Here is a 21,207-nt window from a genome sequence, read left to right on the forward strand (position 1 = left end):
CCATAATTGTGAAATGATTTAGTGCCTTGTTCCCCTCTAGAGCTGGAATTAATAAGTGGCCCAGAGAGGTTCAGTCTTCTAGATACTTAGGATTTGATCAGTACTGAAATGTTTGGCACACTGACATACCTGGAGCTTGAGTTTTCTGTGTTTTGTCTTTTTTTTTCCTAAGTTTTTTATAGCTTTAAGTTTAAATTTACATCCAAACCTGATGCTCCTTGGTAATTGATATCTTCTTTTGCATGTTGAAAAGGTATCAGTTTCTGGAAGAAGCTTTTCAGAACCAGAAGGGTGCCATTGAGAACCTATTGGCCAAACTCCTCGAGAAGAAGAATTATGTAAATTTTGCAGCTACTCAAGTTCAGAATAGGTAAGTAACCCAAAATGGTTAGTTGTTTCTACTACCTTTCCTTTTAATGGACCATGATAAAACCTTACATTTTAATTGACTCTCAACATTTAGTTGTATTGGACTGAATTATCATAGAGTCATAGAATGACTTAGGTTGTTAGGGACCTCAGGGATCATCCACTCCAACCTCCCTGCCATGGGCAGAGATGCCTCACAGCTAGACTTGGCTGCTTGAGGCCTCATCCAGCCTGGCTTTGAATATCCCCAGGGAGAAGGCATCCACAACCTCCCTGGGCAACCTGGTGCAGAGTCTCACCACCCTCCTACTGAGCAACTTCTCCCTAGGCTCCAGTCATCTGCTCTCCCTCAGCTTCAAACCGTTTCCCTTGGCCTGTCTCTAGACACCCTCAGGAGAGGTCCCTCTGCAGCCTTCCTGTAGGATCCCTTTGGGAATTGGAAGGCAGCTCTAAGGTCCCCCTGGAGTCATCTTCTCTCTAGCTAGGCCAAACACTCCCAGCTCCCTTAGCCTATCCTCCTAGCAGAGGTGCTCCACCCTTGGATCATCTTTGGATTGCTTTTTGTGATGTTTTCTTCCCTACAATGCTGTGGATCTGTTGGAACTTGTTACAAGAAACCAACGTCAAAGATGATCTCTTTTATGGCACCTTCAACAATAACCAAAAATGTGACACTTCTATTACACTTGGGGAAGGAGGAATTAAAAAAAAAAACATTGAAGGCAAGGCAAAACTGTCTTATGATTTCTGCAAAGCTCAGCTCTAGATGACAGAAGTGTTGGCTGTAGAGATAAACACATTTACCTTGAAATATTGTTTCATATGAATGCCTCTGGTAACAAAAACTTGTTTTGAGAGTGAATAAAAGGATGTTTGTTTGTTTTAAGCAAGCAGAACTTATTGTAATCACTGGAAAGGAAGACAAGCTTTTCCTTAGGTAGTTTTAAGAACTGCAGGGTTAACTTCAATTCAGCATTGTATGGAATATTGAGTACAGAGACAGCACAAACGATGGCTGCTGGCTTTTCACCCTCTCGTGGTGATGTGGTGTGCTGGAGTTTAGGGAATTCCACTGTGATTCTTGGTGGTTTTGTGAGCCTTCTGCAACTTTGAAGGCATTTGCAAAATGACAGATTATCTGGAGATGGAAAGTACGAGGGTAGAAGGAAGTGTGGCAAAGATGTGAGGAGTTCTGGTGCAAGCTGTTAACCCTTAGTGGTGCCATGTGCGTGACAGAGGCAAATGTGTGAAGATGGGAGCAGTGAAAATGGAGATTTTTAGCCCAGAATGTTAGGAGTTGGAAGGGACCTCCAGGGATCAAGTCCAACCTCACTGCCAAAGCAGAATTGCCCAGGGCAGGCCACACAGGAACATGTCCAGGTGGGTCTTGAAAGCCTCCAGAGAAGGAGACTCCACTACCTCCCTGGGCAGCCTGCTCCAGTGCTCCATCACCATAAAGAAGTGTCTCCTTGTGTTGAGGTTGAACCTCCTGTGTTCTAGCTTGTACCCATTGTACTTTGTCCTATTATTGGGCACCACCAAAAAGAGCCTGGCACCTTCATCTTGACACCCACCCCTTAGATACTAATTAATTAATAATATTAATAATCAATACCATTCTTATAGTAGTAATGTATAATATATATTTATTTATATATAGTTTTAAATATTAAAATAATATTAAATTAAATATTAAACTAATATTAATTAATAAGGTCCCCTCTCAGCCTTCTTTTCTCCAGACTAAGCAGCCCCAGGGCTCTCAGTCGTTCTTCATAGCAGAGATGTTCAAGTCTCCCAATCATCCTTGTCATTCTTCATTGGACTCTCTCCAGCAGATCCCTGTCTCTCTTGACCTGGGGAGCCCAAAGTTGGACACAGCATTGCTGATACAGAATGCAGCTCTTTGAAGGGACCTTTCTACTTAATATACAGTTGCATGAAAGTTCAGGGGCATCAAATACAAATTCTTCATAGTGAAAGAGTCGTGGTCTGGAGGTAAATGTATGTGTGTACAGTTGCACACATGGCCTTGGCTGGGAGTGTTTGTGTGTAAACATACAAAGTGTGTAGACCACAAGGACTGTTTGATATGAAGTAAAATGCAGGTTGTTAAGTGAGATCCCATCTTGGTCTCAGATTGTTTAATTTTTTTTCCTCAAACCTGAAATTTTAGATGGCTTCTTTGAAAAAGTTCATTAATGCTGATTTCTCTGTTAGAAATTAAACAAGCATTTTGCACTTACTGGAACTTCTTCAGTACAGAAATTGCTCCTTCACTCTTGAAGGGTGGGATGGTGCCTGTGGTATTTATTGTCAGCACAAAGTGACTGCCTAACAAAATATTTCTCTTATTTCTAGGATAAAAGAAGTAAATGAAACCAACAAACGAGTGGAACAGGAAATCAAAGTGGCTATATTCACCCTCATCAATGAAATCAATAAAAAAGGAAAATCTCTCTTACAGCACCTTGAGGTACAGTGAAGATTTAAAATAAGTGTTGTTCACTGTTTACAGTCCCCTCTTGAGAACTCAGATTCCATGTTTGAGTTTGTTTGATGTGACTGCAAGTTTACAGCTGGCAGGTTATCAAAGGCTGAAGGCTTCTTGGAGATGGGGCTGCTGAGTTTACCTGCCATGCTCAGGAGGTGTTCAGAGGCAGTTTCTGGTTGGCACAGGAGCTGGTGTTCAGAGTGCCTGGCCCACCGCTGTAGCTGTCTCTTCCAGTTGCTGGTCCTGTGGTAGCAGCTGCAGGAATGCCAGGGAATGCCAGTATAGAGCTGCCAGTTCTGCTGGGCTCCAGTCTGAGTTGCTCCCCCAGTTCTTCGTTGTGCTGCTGTACCTCTGGCAATGTGAGGAAGCGAACTGGTCTTGGTTTAGTAGTTGATACTTTCCTGGGATAAAGCAGAGGCTCTTCTCTGAGCCTTCTCTTTTCCTGGCACTGATATCTCTGGAAGAGTGGTGGAGTGGAATAACACAGGACTGTTGTTGGTGCTTCTGGCCACTCTGAATGTGAGCATTAATGGAAGCTGCTTTGCTTGCCACAGCTTTCTGATGCTCTAAGAACTGCAGCAGTGGTTTACATTTTCCTCATAGCATTGTAATAAAGTTTTTGTTTCTCTGTAGAATGTAACAAAGGAGAGACAGATGAAGTTAATACAACAACAAAATGACATCACTGGTCTTTCACGCCAAGTGAAGCATGTAATGAACTTTACTAATTGGGCTATTGCAAGTGGCAGCAGTACTGCTTTGCTCTACAGTAAACGGCTGGTAAGGAAAGATTCCTGAACTTGTCTTACAGCACAGAAATGCTTAGTCAAAAGGATTGTCTATGTATTGAGTAGCTTCACTAGATCATATCCAGGGAAGAGACAATGATAAAGGCAGCTCAGTGTTTGACTGTAGTCATTGCAGAAGCAGTATGATTGCAGTACTTTTCTGTACAAAACTGGTTTGAATGGTGGATGATTCTCCTGGGCTGGGGAACTGAGGGCAAAGTTGGTATTGGCAGTCCTTGTTGGTGATCCAGCAGACTGAACTTGCTTCTTAACATTCTCATTCTTATTTCTTTGTCATCAGCAGTCTTGTTTTTGCTTTCCATTAGATAACATTCCAGTTACGTCACATTTTAAAGGCACGTTGTGATCCTGTCCCTGCTGCCAACGGAGCCATCCGCTTCCACTGTGACCCTACCTTCTGGGCAAAGAATGTCGTCAATTTAGGTGAGGAAGGGCTGTTTGTTTATTCTGTGTTACCTGAAAAATTAGAGTGAGTTAGGGATGCAAACTCTTCATGCAGAAGACCAAAATTCCCTCGACTGAACCCCTCTGGTTTAGATTACCCTCCTTCTGTTCCTTTCTGTTAGCAAAGCTTTCTCCACAGGTTTTGTTTCCCAGTGGGAATGGTTCTAGGCATGGCCCTTTTTTGGGTGCTTCAGTTTCCGGAATAAGTTTTTTGGCAAGCAAATCAGTTTTGTCTATCCTGAGCCTCCTATTTAGCTGCATATGGACTAATATTGGTACTCTTAATGTGTTGGAAGATGCATGAGCAAGCATAATTAGAGGACTGTTGATATGAGCTAAGTTCCTGGCTAAGTACCAAGCCAGTCCAGTGCCTTGGAAAGGTTAGTGAAAATGTTTATCTTGTTTTGGATTCTAAGATGCCAGACACCTTTGTAAAAGTAAAAAAAAAAAACAACAAAGCCCAGAGGCTCACAACAGGAGATCTGCTGCTGCTCTGCAGGCATTGGTTCAACTGCCACTGGTTATAGCACCACAGCTGTAACCTTTTATATCATAACTAGTCCTCAGTGCAGCTGTTTACTCCTTCTTTGTCCCAAAGCATGAGGTGCTGTGAGAGTTTGTAGTAGTCTGGTGACATGGGAGCTTGGAGGGCTTGGAGCTTGGTGAGGTAGGAGCTTGGAGAGCTCATATTGTGCATGAACACTTTGGGATGGATGGGATTGCAGGACATGCAGTTAGGATTGCAGCACATTGCTGGCTGTTGCCAGATGCAATACTAACATGTAATGATAATAACATGTGCCTTTTGAAGGATGTAAGGGGTTTCATATCTTAGCCACTTTATTATTGCCTCATCCTGCAGCAGTATAGTGTCACATTTTTTTCTTCCATATTAATCCCCTAATCACTTACACTTTTCAAAGACTAGGTTTTGAATGAGCAAAGGGGAGAGGTGAGGCAGAGTGTGGAGAGCACAGTGAGTCACAAGTGTCTGTTAGAACATGCTTGGGAACTTTTCTCTGAAATAAAAATCTAATAGATGATCTGATAAAAATATCAACTCTGCCTGATGCTTTTATGTGTGCTCACTTCTTGCTCTAAGTCCACTAGCCAGGTTTTGGTGTTCTTCTCTTTAGTCAAGTGCATGGTAACCAAACTTCTCATTGTGTAAGTAGTGGTTTAAAATTGATACTATTCCCTCATGGGCAGTTCCTCAAGCAGTTTTTGAGTGCTCTTATTCTTGGTCATTAGTTCAGAAGGAAAAACCAAAGCTTTCCAGAACAGAGCTTCAAATGTTTTTTGACTAGGAACTCCAAGTAGATGAGGGAAGCTGTATAGGGAACAGAAAGTGGCCTCCTCTGTAAAAAGACATGCAGATTCCAGTAAGTGCATGCTCAAAGTAAACAAGTCAACATTTTGCCTGTTCTCTTTTAAAACTGAACTGGAGATAGTTGAAAAGGCATTGTAGCCTATCTCATTGTAGCAGTGGTGTGTATCATAGTTGTATAAGCTGTTCTTAAGTCACTCAGTGCTGAGAAACTCTTCACTGTCCTCCCAAATATCTTCTCCTGAGCTTAGTTTCATTAGGTATAGAAACTTTATGCTCATTGTGTGTTGTTCCTATTTTATTTCTTATTTTGCCTCTTTGTTATGACCACAGAGAACAGTTATCTCTTGTCATTTAGGCTATGCAGTTCCAGTTTTTTCATTCTTTCCTCACACATGTTTTTAGACTTGTAATTTCTTCTTCTATTCTGGGTTGTTTGTTTTTTTTTTTTTTTCTTTTCTTCTCTCCTGAATGGTTATGAAAACTCGAAGATTTCAAACTTAAATTGCTTAGTTACTGTTCCTGAGGAAAATGAATTAGAAACATCTGAGTATTCTGCATTTATCAAAGTTTAGATGATGGTGGAGATTCAACTGTTCGCTTGTTCTTTTCTTTGTTTTGTTTAGGTAACCTTGTCATTGAAAATAAACCAACTCCTAGTTACACTCCTAACGTAGTGGTTGGACAGGCTCCTCCAGGAACAAACCACATCAACAAAACTCCAGGACAAATCAACCTGGCACAGCTTCGACTTCAGCATATGCAGCAGCAAGTGTATGCACAAAAGCATCAGCAACTGCAGCAGATGAGGATGGCACAGCCAACTGGGTCAGTTCCCAGGCAGACAAGCCCACAAATCATACAGCAGCAGGTAGGAGTCTATGTTCTTATCTCACCACCGAGATTTACAATTGTCCTAGCAAATATAAACTTAGAAAGCAGTTTATAAACATGGAAGTCTTTGGGAATTTGGCATACTTTAAAATGTGACAGCTGTTGACTTTGCTTGATGTTATGTAACTAGTAAACCTACTACTGTGGAAAGAGGTTGGCTTCTTTTTTTTTTCCCATGTTAAAAGCAAAAGTTTTTAAAAAAACAAAAACCCTTGCAGCCTCCCAGGTTGATCAGCATGCAGACCATGCAGAGGGGTAACATGAACTGTGGGGCTTTCCAAGCACATCAGATGAGAATGGCTCAGAATGCTGCTCGTATACCAGGAATACCACGCCACAATGGACCACAGTACTCCATGATGCAGCCTCACCTTCAAAGACAAGTATATCCTGTGTACACGCTTCATTTGTGCCATTGTGCCAGACTTTCATACCTCCTTCCTGTAACGCTTGTAGCTCGCAGCCACACACATTGATCTGCTTTTTCCATCTTGCATACTGTGCTGTGACACACAAAACCCAGACCCTGAGAGTGCAAATGAATCCTAATGCTTGTATTGCATTTTTACCAAACCATTTCGTTTTACACTTCTCAGTGACATTCAGCTTTTGGATTTTCTTAGAGAACAGTGAAGGAGCAGTGAAGTTCAGTGTGATGTAGTTGAGGGTTTCTCATGAAACCGAATTCGAAAGTGTCTTTAAATTCAAACCTGAGGCATGATGCAGAGCTCTGCATACCATTGAGAATAAAAATTGACTATGAATGTCAGTGTGACTGGAAAACCAATGAGGACTTTATAATGCTTGAAACAGTAACTAGTTACAGTTACTAGATAATAAATAATGAATACATTTGTAGGCAGATATATGGACTCTAAAGTTGTCTTTGGAGGAAGAAATGAGTCTAAGAAATAGAACTATATGAAAATAAATCAATTTGGTGGAAGGTGTGCTATATATTTAAGTATCTAGCCACATAAAGAGTTTTTTCTTTCCAAGTAAATACAAATAGCAGTTGCCTTGCATTCAGTGCTGTCAGATTATGTTAGTAGAAGTGTGAGTTTGTGTTCCTCCCCCTGTTTGTTTTGTTTTGAGGACTCTCATTGCAATGCACGTGTGGCACTTTTGACACGCAGTGGCTGTGTCTGATGTGTCTGTAATGCAGTCATGGTCTCTTCTCTTTCCCCACAGCATTCTAACCCTGGGCATGCAGGGCCTTTCCCGGTTGTTTCTGTGCACAACACCACTATTAATCCAACTAGTCCTACTACAGCAACAATGGCAAGTGCAAACCGTGGTCCCACCAGCCCATCCATTACTGCAATTGAGCTCATCCCCTCTGTCACAAACCCAGAGAATTTACCTTCCCTGCCGGACATCCCACCCATCCAGGTCAGTGGACACCAGGCACTTGCACTGTGGGTGAAGCAATCACTGCTGTCCTTTCTGTGTCTTCTGAATCTGGATCCTGGTACTAGTCTGTGGAATGGAGTAATTAATTACCACTTAAGCTGAAAGACTGAAATCTTCAGCCCTTGCCTTGGGCATGCCACTGTTACATAGCACTGACCTGCTCAGCCTGTGCTAACCTCTAGAGTAATCAGTATTTAATGGTTGTCCTGCAGTCAAACTGATAGTTAGTTAATCCCAAGTCCTGCACTCATGTGTCAGTGTGAGCTGAAATTCCCGCCCCCCCCCCCGACAATAACCAGGCTAGCCCAGTCTGGAAGCAAATGAAAGCTGTATTTACAAAGCAGAATCTACAATCTACGATGAAATGCAATGAATATGTACAAATATACAAAATTCACAACATTTACAAATATATACAATCAACAGAAAAGCACAACCAATCTCCCTTTGCTTCCCCCCAAAGGGGACCCTTCCCAAAGGGGACCCTTCCCAAAGGGGACCCTTCCCAAAGGGGACCCTTCCCAAAGGGGCCTCCCTCTCCCAGGAGCTTCCCCCCCAGACCCCCGTTGGACAGAAAGCAGAGTTAGTTAGAGCAGAAAGTTGTTAACTTAGCTGCCAAGGTCAGTGTGTGTTATCTTCAGCCAGAAGAGAAGAAGAAGAAAACAGCAGCCAGACAGCCCAGCAACTGCCCCCACTGCAGAATGCAGAATGTGCAGAGTGCCCACTTCGTTTTGGGTAATGGTTCTTAAACATTTCTATCTATCCAATGGAAGTGTTTAGAACAATCAGTATTTTGCCTTCTTACACCCAATAGTGACTTATTTACACTCTTTCACTTTCTCTGGTTTGAACTTTGCAAGGAAAAATTAAAAAGACAGTTTCAAACCATCAAAATTCACTGCCTTTGTTTCACAGAAAGATCATATGGGAAGGTATCACTAGAGTAGTTGTGGACCTCGAATGCCCTCAATGCTGGTGTGTTCAGTGTTAAAGCTGCCTGGCACTTCTATGTGATCTCCCTAAATATCACAACCAAATATTGACAAAAGGTGTCCCACTGCCCTACTTTCCTCTCTCCTTACATTTCCTCTGCACCCCAGGAGTGTGGCTCTAACCACTGACTCTGGCTTTGGATCCTGGAAGGTGCTGCAGAACACACTGGCCTCTGTGGTTAGTTTTGAGCTCTTGTGGGGTCTGCCTGGAGATTCTTGCTGGCACAGAGTGACTGTGGTTGCTTCTGTAGTTCTTGGTTCATCTGCATGCCACAGAAATGCCATTGTAAAGCACAGGGGACTCACTCAGTGCAGGAAACAGTTACCTTAGAAACAAAACCTAAGTTTGTTCCAAACAGATGATCTGCTGTAGTACCAGTGGCACCTTTTCAACTCTGTCGTCATGTTCAAGGCTTGTGTGTTCAGTTTGCTCATGTGGCTGCAGGTAGTTTACCAACATAAGAAAAGCAAGGATCACATCTCTGAATGTGATTGATCTGCAGTCCTGAAGTTTTGTTCAGCTATTAGAACAAAACACAGCTGGTTATGACTGATTCAGCTGTCTAAAGGTCTAGAGTTCACAGTACACTGAAATATGTTTTGGATAATTCCACTAAAAACTAAATATGCAACTCCTAGGTGCACTGAAAACGCAGATTTCTGTTCAGATGCTCTTTTTTTATACCTGTTCATGCAATAGTTGTTAGGGATTTTACTTGGTGAAAGAGCTGGGTGGGAAGCTCTTAGTTTCCAGGTTGCTTGCAGAGTTATAAACCCCTAGTTTGAATACAGTGTTTCAAGCACATTATTTGCAATTAACCTGCTGCCTTGCAGTTAATAGCTTTAAGCAGTTAAAGTAATAAGGTGCCTGTTTCCTTGTTTTTAATGGATAGTAAAACCTGTGTAAAAAAGTGAGTGAGAGGGAGGGAGGTTTCACATTGCACTGAGGAAAAAACAAGTTCCTGGTTTCCCTTCACATCTTAATTGTTGAGTAACTCTTGCAGCATTAATAATCTGGTAGTTCATATACCTAACACCATTTGTAGGACTAACACTGAACATCTGGGAACCAAAGTTTGGAATGACCTAGAGTGAATGCAGCCTGTGAAGAACCCAAATGCTTAGGAGCTTTTGAGAAAGCACTTTTCAGTTTCTGACTGTGGGTTTCTGTTGTGAAAAACTGTTCTCTGTGTGATACTGATAAAAACGTTTGTTGATGTCCTGAATCCTTGAAGGGATAGTGAATAACTCTAGTAAAAATCCTAATCACAGTTTAAAGATCTGGAACTGTTAATAAACTTTAATTAGGCCTCTCTGATTCAGATTTCTGGTTTTGCTTCTTAGCTTGAAGATGCTGGCTCAAGTAGTCTAGATAACCTTCTAAGCAGATACATTACAAGCAGCCACCTACCCCCTCAACCTACAAGTACCATGAATCCCTCCCCAGGACCTTCAGCTCTCTCTCCAGGGTCATCAGGTAAATGTAATGGGTACTTTAATGATTTTTAGAAAGTGATGAGTATTTCTAGTATTTAAGTTGAAAATCAGTTACCTGCTGTTTCCTGCCAAAAGGGGAATGATGCTTTGTTTGAAATTAATTTTACTCAAATTCTGATGTAAATTTAAATCTTACCCTTAAAAAATACCTTTATAGTAACAAACTGCCAACACATGAATGTAGTATTCCAGATCACAGAGTGTTAGGGGTTGGAAGGGACCTCCAGAGATCATCCAGTCCTACCTCCCTACCAGAGCAGGATCACCCAGGGCAGGTCACACAGGAACACATCCAGGTGGGTTTTGAATGTATGCATAGAAGGAGACTCCACAACCTCTCTGGGCAGCCTTCTCCAGGGCTCTCTCACCCTCACAGTGAAAAAGTTTTTCCTTCTGTTTCTGTGGAACCTCCTCTGCTCCAGCTTGCCCCCAGTGCCCCTTGTCCTATCACTGGACATCACTGAGCAGAGTCTGGCTCTGTCCTCTCAACACTGCCCTGTGCATCTTCATCACCAGAAGGGAGGTTGCCCCTCAGTCTCCTCCAAGCTCAAGAGCCCCAGCTCCCTCAGCTTTTCCTCACAAGGGAGATTTTCCACTGCCTTCAGCAGCTTTGTGGCTCTGTGCTGGACTCTCAAGCAGTTCCCTGAGGTTATTCTTGAACTGAGAGGCCCAGAACTGGACACAATATTCCAGATGTGGCCTCACCAGGGCAGAGCAGAAGAGAAGGAGAACCTCTCTCCACTTACTAACCACACCCCTTCTAATATATCCTAGGATGTCATTGGCCTTCTTGGCCACAAGGGCACATTGCTGGTTCATGGTCATCCTGTTGTCCACCAGGAAGTAAGTTTATAGAAGAACTTAATGACAGAAATGCACCCACTAATATTTGAGCAAGGTCATTCTAAGTGCAGCCAGTTGATGATAGAGCTTTTGCTATGCATGTGACCAAATGAAGTCATCAACATCTGATGTTGAGTTACTTAAACATCGAAAGTATCCATTTCTGTTCAGAAGAAACTGATTTCAGTCATTTCTTATGCTTTTCTCTTAGTCTTCTCTCTGCAAGATTATTGTAAAATTCTGTGAATGAATGGTTGCAGCCCTGGAACTTTTTATGTTTCTTGAAGTCCTCATGCAAAGCACTCTGAGTCTGCTTTTCCTGACTTGATAGGTGGCTGTCAGTGGATAAAATTTGAGGACTATAGCACTGTTTGGATTGTGTGAAATAATGAATGAGACTCTCACAACAGTGTGTTGGCTGTGGTTTGTAATGTGGTGTGCTAGACCTTTGCTCTGATCAAACAACTGAGAGTAGCTTACATAAATGAGTTATTTAGTAGAATATTCTGGCAGGTCTTCTGGTGTCACTGAGCTCCACTCATTCCTTTTACTGCAGAATGTAGGTTTGTACCAAGTCAACATCTATGCTTCTTCCTTGCAGGTTTATCCAACTCCCACACTCCTGTGAGGCCACCTAGTACCTCCAGCACAGGCAGCAGAGGAAGGTGAGTCTGTTTTTTTTCTCTGCCAGCTTCAAAGTCAGACATGAGGAATTAAAAAAAAAAAATTGAATCAATAGCACTTTGCTGTAACTGTGACCCAGTAATGAGAGAATGCTTACATGAAGAAAATGTCATTTATTGCTTTATTTTATGTTTCTTTATGATTCTCTGCTGTCTTGGAAGCTGGAGCTATCTTGTAAATGTTCCAACATGCTTTGCCTTTTGGAATTGTTCAGGAAATGATTGCTTGCATTTCTTTGCTCTGAGGGATTGTTCTCTTTATTTACACGTTGGTGTCTTTCTAGTTGTGGCTCCTCAGGCAGAACTGCTGAGAAAACTAGTGTTAACTTCAAATCTGACCAAGTGAGAGTCAAGCAAGAACCAGGGACAGAGGAAGAGATATGCAGCTTCTCAGGAACAGTGAAACAGGAGAAAACAGAGGACGGCAGAAGGAGTGCTTGCATGGTAAAGTTAGTTTGTGCAGCAGTGTGTTACCCTTTTCCTAGCAGCATAATTATTTGGAAATAATTAAGCAGTTCTAAGCCTCATATTCTGTTAAAGCCCTGAAGACTGAGATATTTAGCTCCCTGGCAGTATGTCTCAGCTAAATGTGGGCCAGTTCATGTTGAGCTGTTTGGTTTCGCAGTACTGCTAAGTACTGGGGGTTTGTGACACAAGTGCCAATAAGCTGGCAAAGGGATTTGGACAGTAAATTGCTGGCTTATGTTGAAGAAATAAACATTAAACAATGCCACATGTTTCCCTTCCTGGTTTGGATGGATGTGACCTAGTGATGGGGATGCAAAACACACCCAGCCCTTGTCAGTTTTGTGTATTGTGAGTGGTAGTTGCATCTTGAGAGTAGTCTGATAGAAAACATCACTTAATCTGAGCTCAGTCCATGTTGAGGACTTTATTGTAACCTTTAACATTCTGCTGTGCCAGACACAGGACAGCCTGTTGTGTAAATTTTATCTTTAGCTATTGAATAAAGTATCCCCAGCAGTGAGCCTGTTGACTACTTTTAATCTGACTAACAGAGGCTGAAGGGGGCCTACAAGAGTGCTGCAGAGGGACTGTTTCCAAAGGCCTTCAGTGATAGGACAAGGAGCAATGGTTGGAAATTAAAGAAGAGGTTTAGCTTGGATGTTAGGAGGAAGTTCTTTTACTATGAGGGTGATGGAACACTGCAACAGGTTGCCTGGGGTGGGTAGTTGAGGCCCCATCCTTGGAGATATTCAAGGTGAGGCTTGACAGGGCTCTGGGCAACCTGATCTAATGGAGGATCACTGCAGGGGGGTTGGACTGGATGACCTTTGGAGGCCCCTTCCAACCCAAACCATTCTGTGATTCTGTGTTATGGATGGGTAGAAATGAGGATGTTCTTGAAAAGATGGACTTAGGAAAAAGTAATTTTCAATACTGTGTGCAGCTCAGATCTTCATGATAATTTGCCACATACTTTGGGAATGAATGTAGTACCTTTAAATGCTGGGTGGCTTTTAACTTGCAACATGTGAAGAAAGTGCCCTTGTAAAACTGACTTGATTTTCGTGTGCTGCTTTCGTTTCAGCTTAGCAGTCCTGAGAGCAGCTTGACACCACCACTGTCCACTAACTTGCATCTGGAAAGTGAATTAGAAGCATTAGGAAGCCTTGAAAACCATGTGAAAACTGAACCAGCAGATTTAAGTGAAAGTTGCAAACAGTCTGGACACAGCCTTGTAAATGGAAAATCCCCAGTGAGGAGCCTCATGCACCGATCAGCTCGGATTGGAGGAGAAGGCAGTAACAAAGATGATGACCCCAACGAAGACTGGTGTGCTGTATGCCAAAATGGAGGGGATCTCTTATGCTGTGAAAAGTGCCCAAAGGTGTTTCACCTCACTTGTCATGTACCAACACTCCTCAGCTTCCCAAGGTACCAGAAACAGCTTAAAGGCTCCTGAGAACAGCTCTGTGGTCTTGCTCATGTGGTAGATTTCAACACGGTACCAAAACTGATCTTTCATCCTCAACATCATCTGGTTCTGGATGATTTTCTGTCAGTAAAAAAAAAACAACAGCATTTGAGAGGTCTGCCTGAATTGTGCCTGGCTGATGTTTATCTGATAAACATAGAGGCTGTCAAGGTGTGATTTTGTTATGTAAAGTTCATTTAAAAGTCACAGTGATAAAGTTTGGGAGAGAAATATGAGGGCAGGAAAAAGGGCTGTGACTTGGCAGAATTATCTTGGGCACTGAGTGTTATGCCTTATCTTTGGCTTTCCATTTGGCTTTTGTATTGCTACAATACAATGTGAATCTGTAAGAGCTAATGAAAAAATTTGTAGTCATCACAGATGAGGCTTTGTCCTTGGATTTCTAGAATAATTGTGTTTATTTCTATTTAGTGGGGAGTGGATATGTACATTCTGCAGAGACCTGAGCAAACCTGAAGTAGAATATGATTGTGACAATTCACAGCACAGCAAGAAGGGGAAAACAGCACAAGGCCTGAGTCCCGTGGACCAAAGGGTATGTCTGAAGTCTGTGGGAATCTGTTTCCTAGGAAAAAATGCTCTCTTACATTAGCTATTGCCCACTGTTTCTTGAAGAGGCTCTTGCTGTGGCTGCAGCAAATTAAAATTGAGATTTTTTTGTTTGTTTGTTTGTTGCTTGTGACAACCATGTCCAGGTGTTGGGCACTGTGTGGGAAGTGCTTGGGACTGTAATCATCTAGTACTGAAAACCTGCATGTAAACACACATTCTGTATTTAACTGCATCCTTTAACATGCATAATCTCTTCAGTGTTCTCATGAAGGAGTTCTTTGCATTTAACATTGATAAAACCTTCATAAAATAGTTCTGTAAGTTTGGTGTGTGAAGTTCGTGCTCTGGGAGGTGCCAAAAGTATTTAGGTGCATTCTTGTGGAAGGTGTAATGGCCTTGACAGCCAGAATTACTTTTAGCTTTTTCAGTCAGCCTGTGCATGAAGTGTTAGAGTATTATCGAATCAGATTCCTCTACAGGAATTACAAGCAAATGAAAGAAAACATTTCACCAGGGAGTTCACAGAAACACTCTGGCTTTGGTTTCAAATTGTCTAGTTTTGTCTTGTGGAGAGAAGAATGAAAGTCTGCAGCTCAGTCCTTTCCTGTTCCATGCAGTTATGGGTGGATAAAAGCAGTTGTAGTTTGTCTGTCAGCATGGCTCTCATGTCTGACTTTAGCCCTAGGCTTTTGTTTAGGAAGAAGAAAGCAACAAGGGAGTAGTACATTTCTGCTGTGTGAACAGGAAGGTGTTCTACCATCTCAGTGTCCTCTGAAGAACTTGACATTGTATAGTGAAGCTTGTGAGGATTGTAGTTAAATTGTCTAGTGCTAAGCTAGTACAGACCTATTTAAAACAGGGAGATATGCACTCGGTGAGGATAAATTAAGAATATTAATGTGAAGCTGTTTATTTCTTTGCAAGAAATGTGAACGTCTCCTGCTTTACCTGTATTGCCATGAGCTGAGCATTGAATTTCAAGAGCCAGTCCCAGCCTCGGTGAGTCTCCTGAAAAATAGTGATTGTCTTTGCATAAAATCTGTAGAAGTCTGGAGTTTAGTTTGGGAAGGAACTGACTGCTTTTACTGTCCCCTTGGACCAATCTAAAAGTTCTGGCAGTCATCCAGTATTGCATGATTCTGAGGGACAGAAGCTGATTCTGTAGCTTCTCTGTGCAGAGGCTCTGCTCTGTCTCAAACCCAGATAGTTAAAAATGCTTTCAATTAGCAGTTGTTGAATTGGAAGAGGGTGTCTCAGGATACCCATAAAATTCAGAATGTTTAGGAGAGCTGTTTTTTTGATAACCTTTTAAATGAAAGGAGGAGAGAAACTGCTTTGCCTGGTCTTGTTTTGAGCTGCCAAAGTAGTAGCTGTAGTGAGAAGCTTTGCTGTGCTCTGACAAACTGAAGGTTTGAACTTTGAGTTCTTTCAAAACAGTTTGAGGAAAGGAAATAATTCTCACTTGCTGAACATGCACACAGTGCATGACCAGATCAGCTCACTGATAAGTGAAGAAGCTCTTTATGATGAGGGTCATGGAGCACTGGAACAGGCTGCCCAGAGAGGTTGTGAAGTCTCCTTCTCTGGAGACTTTCAAACCCACCTGGCTGCTTTCCTGTGTGACTTGCCCTGGGTGATTCTGCTCTGACAGGGGGTTGGACTCGATGACCTCTGGAGGTCCCATCCAACCCCTAACGTTCTGTGATTCTGTGCTTCAGCTACTTCTGTGAATTATATCATCACTGCACTTTTTTTTTTTACAGATACCAAACTACTATAAAATTATAAAGAAACCAATGGATTTATCTACAGTGAAAAAGAAACTGCAGAAGAAGCATTCCCAACACTACCAAACTCCAGAGGATTTTGTGGCAGATGTCCGGTTGATCTTCAAGAACTGTGAAAGGTTTAATGAAGTATGTTAACTTCCAATCTGTACACATTTCCTTAGATAAAGTTTTATTTCAACATGGCTGTGCAGCTTTTCCAGTTAAAGGCTCTGTTTCCAGTTGTAACTTTTGCTTATGGAGCAGATGCTGAACCAGACACTTAAAATCCAAACCAAAATAAAAGCATTTGCAGAGCTGCCTGCCAGTTTTAGCCAGGCTTTAATGGAGAGAACCTTTAAAATGCTTTCACTGGTGTGGGATGTGTGACTGAGGAGCAGGGTGACCTTTTCACTGTATATCACATAGATTGTGGAAGGGCTTAGGAAGTGTGGTAATTGAGATAGTCGAGTAGTCCTTAAAACAGTCTCAAGCTCTGCACATAATTGTTCTTACACTCAAGAAACATGGCAGACCTCTACTGAGGAAACTTCTTCTAATAAGGAAAAGTGCCCTTCTGAACAATAATCTGCTAGATGCATGGCTGAATCCAGGAAAGCATTGTTCTTCTTGTGGCTGGTACTGCACTTAGTGCTTCAGCTCTGAGTGGGGCTCTCAAAAATAAGTTTGCAGTAGATAGCTTTTGTATGAAGTCAGATTTTTGATGAATGTGGAAATTTGACTTATTTTCCAGTGAAGCCATCTATAATGAAATATTTGCACCTTACATGTGAAAGATGACTTGGGGGGATTACTACCAAAGTGCTAGGTGGAGCAATGGAGAAAACACTGTGGGTATCAAAACTAAATCATTGTGGTGGTGTGCTGAACCAGGAGCTGGGCTAAGAGGGTATCCTCATTTCTGAGATGCCTTAAAGCAAGGACAACACAAAGCCCTAGGGAGAAGGCGTGGCAGGGAATGGCTTTCTTCTGACCTTAGAAATGTATCAAACAGTCAATATTTTCCTATTAAATGTAATCTGAGTGTTGCAATGTTTGGGCTGCATTTCTGGCTCTGTGAGGAAATAAATTGAAGGAAGTACATAAACCTACAATCAAAATCTTAACTGTTTCACAAGTCCACTAGTAAAAATCAAAGTTGATGATCTAATGCTGTAAATGCTCACAAGCATTTGGGGCTTTTGACACCCTTATATCCTCTGTATTAGGTGGAGGTTAGTGAGCACTGTGGAAGAAGCTGCAATTAAGTGAACTTCTTAATCAGGGGAATTAATGTAACATCTACCGTAGAGGAAAGCTTGCTGCAGCTCCTAGGGACAAGAGTAAAACAAGGGAGCAAGGACTGGTGGATGTGATGTTTTGGATTTTAAAATGCTGGCTTGTGGCACAGATGAGTCACCTTGACCTCTCCTAACAGCACCATGTCTGGTGTCTCAGCCACCTGCTTTTAAAGAATAGAAATCATAGTGGGGTGAGACCCCCCAAGAAAGTCATCTCGTGGAGCACTTTTCTCTAAAGTGAGACTCTTCCACAGTAATGTCCAGTCCACTGAAATTTATATTGGAAAGAGAGTCATGAGTAGAGTGCAGTTTTGGAAATGACTGGGAGACACTTGTGGTGCAAAAGTTGAGTGTTTTGCTGAAGGTTTATTTACCTCATGACTGTTTGAAACCTGCTTCCGCTAAGTTTTGAGAACTAAAGAGCTGTAGCCCATAACAAACTGTTCTGTTGTTATGGCTGACTTTAGTCATCCAATCCTATGCAATCTCATAACTTTAGAAAGGATTATAATTTCATTTTTTTTGACTCTGGTATCCTTTTTAGATGATGAAAGTTGTTCAAGTTTATGCAGAAACACAAGAGATTAATTTGAAGGTAAGCGTTTCAGCCCATGCACACTTGGTGAAGGGATGTGCATTTCCAGGAGGTGAATGTTCCTGTCTTCTTTTGTTTGCAGGCTGATTCAGAAGTAGCACAGGCAGGGAAGGCAGTTGCATTATACTTTGAAGATAAACTTACAGAGATCTACCCAGACAGGACCTTCCAGCCTTTGCCTGAATTTGAGCAGGAAGAGGATGATGGTGAAATAACTGAGGACTCCGATGAAGATTTTATACAACCACGTAGAAAACGCCTAAAATCAGATGAGAGACCAGTGCATATAAAGTAACCTAATAATATGGACCTAAAATTTATTGTAAAAACTGTTATTTAAGTGTTCTGGAATATTATCATGCCTACAGTGGCCAACCTGAAGAAGCTGATAGCTTTTTAACAGTATTAGATTACAAAAAAAAAGCCCCACTTGTACAGAAAAGCATTCTCATCAAAAGGGGAATAATGTATTGTAATATTTTCGTGGTTTGTTTGGGTTTTGTTTTTTTTCCCCCTTTATTATTTACTATATTCTTTCTTTTCCTGATGGAGGGGACAGACTCATCCTGGTCTCGCAGATAGAGGATGAATACTGAAGAGAAGCAGGTCTGATATGTTCCATGTACAGATAAGACTGCTTAGTGGGGCTGTTCTGTGGGACTGGAGCAGCTGGGTTCTGGTGTCTCACATTCCCACTGGCCTGCAGTGTCAGCTGTCAGCACTGTCCTGGAGTCCCCTCCTGGTGTGAGCTTAGTGCGTGTTGGTCACCGCTTCCATCATCTCCTTTAAGTGGTGTTGTGAAGAGCTGTGTTGATCCAATTATCTGCATTTTACTTTCTTTACTACATTTTGTGTAGCAAAAGTAAAAAAAACCCAAACCAAAACAACGAAACCAATCTCATTAAAGTGTTCTGAATTGGCAAGTGCAGGAGTGTGTGAGTTCTTGACAGATGAAAAACTCAAACTGGTGGCAGCAGTCTCTTTTCTGTGGGCCTGGGTCTGGTTAGTCCTGTACACAGAACATTTTGATGGCCTTCATGGCAGAAGTCTCAGCGTTGTCTCATCTGTCCCTGATCCCCCTAATGAGGCAGAATGTTATCTCCAGTATTCATTGTCCAATTTTCTGTACTTAAAATACAGACTGAAGAGGTAACAACTGGTTGGGATGTTTTTCCAGTCTTCCTAAATATCAGTTTCTAACAGACCACTCGGCAACCAATAACCTATTAACTACCAAATGTGTAAAATTTCCTGTATTCACTTTGTCTTATTTGTAAATAGTGAATTGAGATTCTTGCAGCTCAGCAACATTTGCTGAGCTGTTTTTAAGCTAATATGTATTCTTATTAATTGTTCCTATCAAGAAAAGATTTGTAATATATGCTATTTCTAACATTGCATTCATTTGGAGGTTCTCTCTTATTTTTATTAGAGTACTTACTCAGAACTTTCTTCAGAAGCAGCTTACGAGCAAAATGCCTAGAAAAAGATTGGGATAATTCTGTTGAGATTGGGTTACTTGTTCATCCACTGAACAAAGGACTTGCACAGACCAGGATTTGGCTTTTGAGTGGTTTCTGGTCAAATACTGAAAACAGAACAATTTCCCCATTTCCTTAAACCCTGTGGCAGGCACCTCTGCAGTGCCTCCCGTTGCACACTGCCTTCATTCCAGCGTTTCTGGTTAGAAATGAGGTCATCACAAGTCACTGTAGTTTGAACAGTTGTTTTCCTTTACTGGCAGAAATCAATACTAGAAATAATCAGTGTAATTTTTGGCTTTCATGTAGATCTTTTTAAAATAAGATGAAGAAATCACATATTCAGAGGAGGACAATTTGATAGACTACAAATTTGCCGTGAGGTTTTGTGTGAATGCAGCAATTCTGTGGTGAATCACTGGGGTTTGTTCTACTCAGCAAGAGCAATTCCTGTATACACTTTACCATAATGGTAAAGAGGAGTCTTTTAGCAGGATGTATCAACCTGAGGTATGCTCTCAGCAGTTTTTATGCAAATCACTTCAGATTTGATTTCTTTTCCTAAGAACAAAGTCTGTGCACGTTGTGACTTTGCCTCCCTTATGGCAAAGGAAGGGGCTGAAGGTGTTTCCAACTTCAAGCTCACTTCTTTAGTTTACACAAATACTACACTTAAAACCCAAACTGGACTTTTCTTCATTTCTTGGATCTGAACCTAGTGTCAGTTTAAATTTCTTTTTTACCAGTTTGTATGTGAAAGGGGAAGTAAATTCTGCTTAACCATACCACAGTGACAAACAGCCAAAGCTCTGTCATAGGAAGGATGCTGGATGTGAATAGGACATGGATAGCATCAAGGGATCATGTAATGGCTCTGTGTATTGCCTATTTATGCATTTCTAGTTTCTCAGCTTCATCTTGCAAAGGAGTATTATTAAAATTATCATGAAAATAATTTTTTTTTTTTTTGTGAATTCTCTTCAATTGGGGTTACAGTTTTTATGGCGCATAAGCACTCCAGGTTCTGTACCTTTTAGGCTTCAGTTTTTTACCTGTTCACTGTCAGCACCACTCATGGATCCAGGTACTGCAGATGCTCACTGCCTGAGCTGGAGCATGGCATGAGGTGGTGGCTTGCCAGGCTGGGTCAGAGTTGGGGAAGGACCACACTGCAGAGCTTCAGTCCAGGGGCCGCATGTGCTACCTGGCTATGGCAGGAATGGTATCTTCTGCTCTCCACCCAGACCACAGAGCAGGTGTCAGAATGTCTGAGGAGACCTCTGTGGTTGAGTCACTCCCACTGACAGGCAGAAAATGGTCAAGCTCTGTAGGCTAGTGCCAGCCTGTGTCCACCTGCAAGCCATGAGTGATGCTGAGCTTTGGCCTGGGTGAAAGTTCAAGCTCTGCTCTTGCACATAACCTCTAACTTCTAGAACTGGTCCTTCCAGTTAGCTCATCAGGGCTCAGTAGTAGTGTGAAATTTTGACTTGGGTGCTTGAAGTCTGAAGTGTGTCTTTGTTATATAAAAGAAACTTCATTTTTCTTTTCCTCCTTCATTTTGGAGCTGTCAGTACAACAATTCAGTGATAGTTTTGAACTGAGCTGTTCAAAAGCAATTGAAAGCTAAGCTCTGCCAATACATCTCCTGATCCTCTATCTGTCAGTGTTCATCGTAGGACTGGTAAAGGTTTGCTCAGCGCAGCTTTTGGTGCCATGCTGTGTGAAACTGGTTCCAGAGCAGTTTCATGGGATTTGTGTGGATGGCTGCTGTGCTACTCTGAGCGACT

The 21,207-nt window shown here is 41.9% G+C and overlaps 1 protein-coding gene across 1 annotated transcript in view; it reads left to right on the forward strand.

Annotated features, from left to right (window-relative positions):
- TRIM33 (tripartite motif containing 33) overlaps nt 1–18,533 on the forward strand; it is a 31,262-nt gene extending 12,729 nt beyond the window's left edge. The window contains exons 5-20 of the mRNA XM_054395875.1: nt 254–370; nt 2,731–2,845; nt 3,497–3,643; nt 3,978–4,095; nt 6,070–6,314; nt 6,556–6,720; nt 7,529–7,729; nt 10,087–10,219; nt 11,684–11,747; nt 12,050–12,209; nt 13,318–13,664; nt 14,137–14,260; nt 15,202–15,276; nt 16,041–16,193; nt 17,889–17,939; nt 18,022–18,533. Of these exons, the coding sequence (XP_054251850.1) occupies nt 254–370; nt 2,731–2,845; nt 3,497–3,643; nt 3,978–4,095; nt 6,070–6,314; nt 6,556–6,720; nt 7,529–7,729; nt 10,087–10,219; nt 11,684–11,747; nt 12,050–12,209; nt 13,318–13,664; nt 14,137–14,260; nt 15,202–15,276; nt 16,041–16,193; nt 17,889–17,939; nt 18,022–18,234 (2,428 nt within the window). The 3' untranslated portion in view covers nt 18,235–18,533. The remainder of the gene's footprint in view (nt 1–253; nt 371–2,730; nt 2,846–3,496; nt 3,644–3,977; nt 4,096–6,069; nt 6,315–6,555; nt 6,721–7,528; nt 7,730–10,086; nt 10,220–11,683; nt 11,748–12,049; nt 12,210–13,317; nt 13,665–14,136; nt 14,261–15,201; nt 15,277–16,040; nt 16,194–17,888; nt 17,940–18,021) is intronic.
- The last annotated feature ends 2,674 nt before the right edge of the window (nt 18,534–21,207 follow it).

The sequence above is a fragment of the Indicator indicator genome, chromosome 35 (assembly GCF_027791375.1).
Source record: "Indicator indicator isolate 239-I01 chromosome 35, UM_Iind_1.1, whole genome shotgun sequence".
Lineage (NCBI taxonomy): Eukaryota > Metazoa > Chordata > Aves > Piciformes > Indicatoridae > Indicator > Indicator indicator.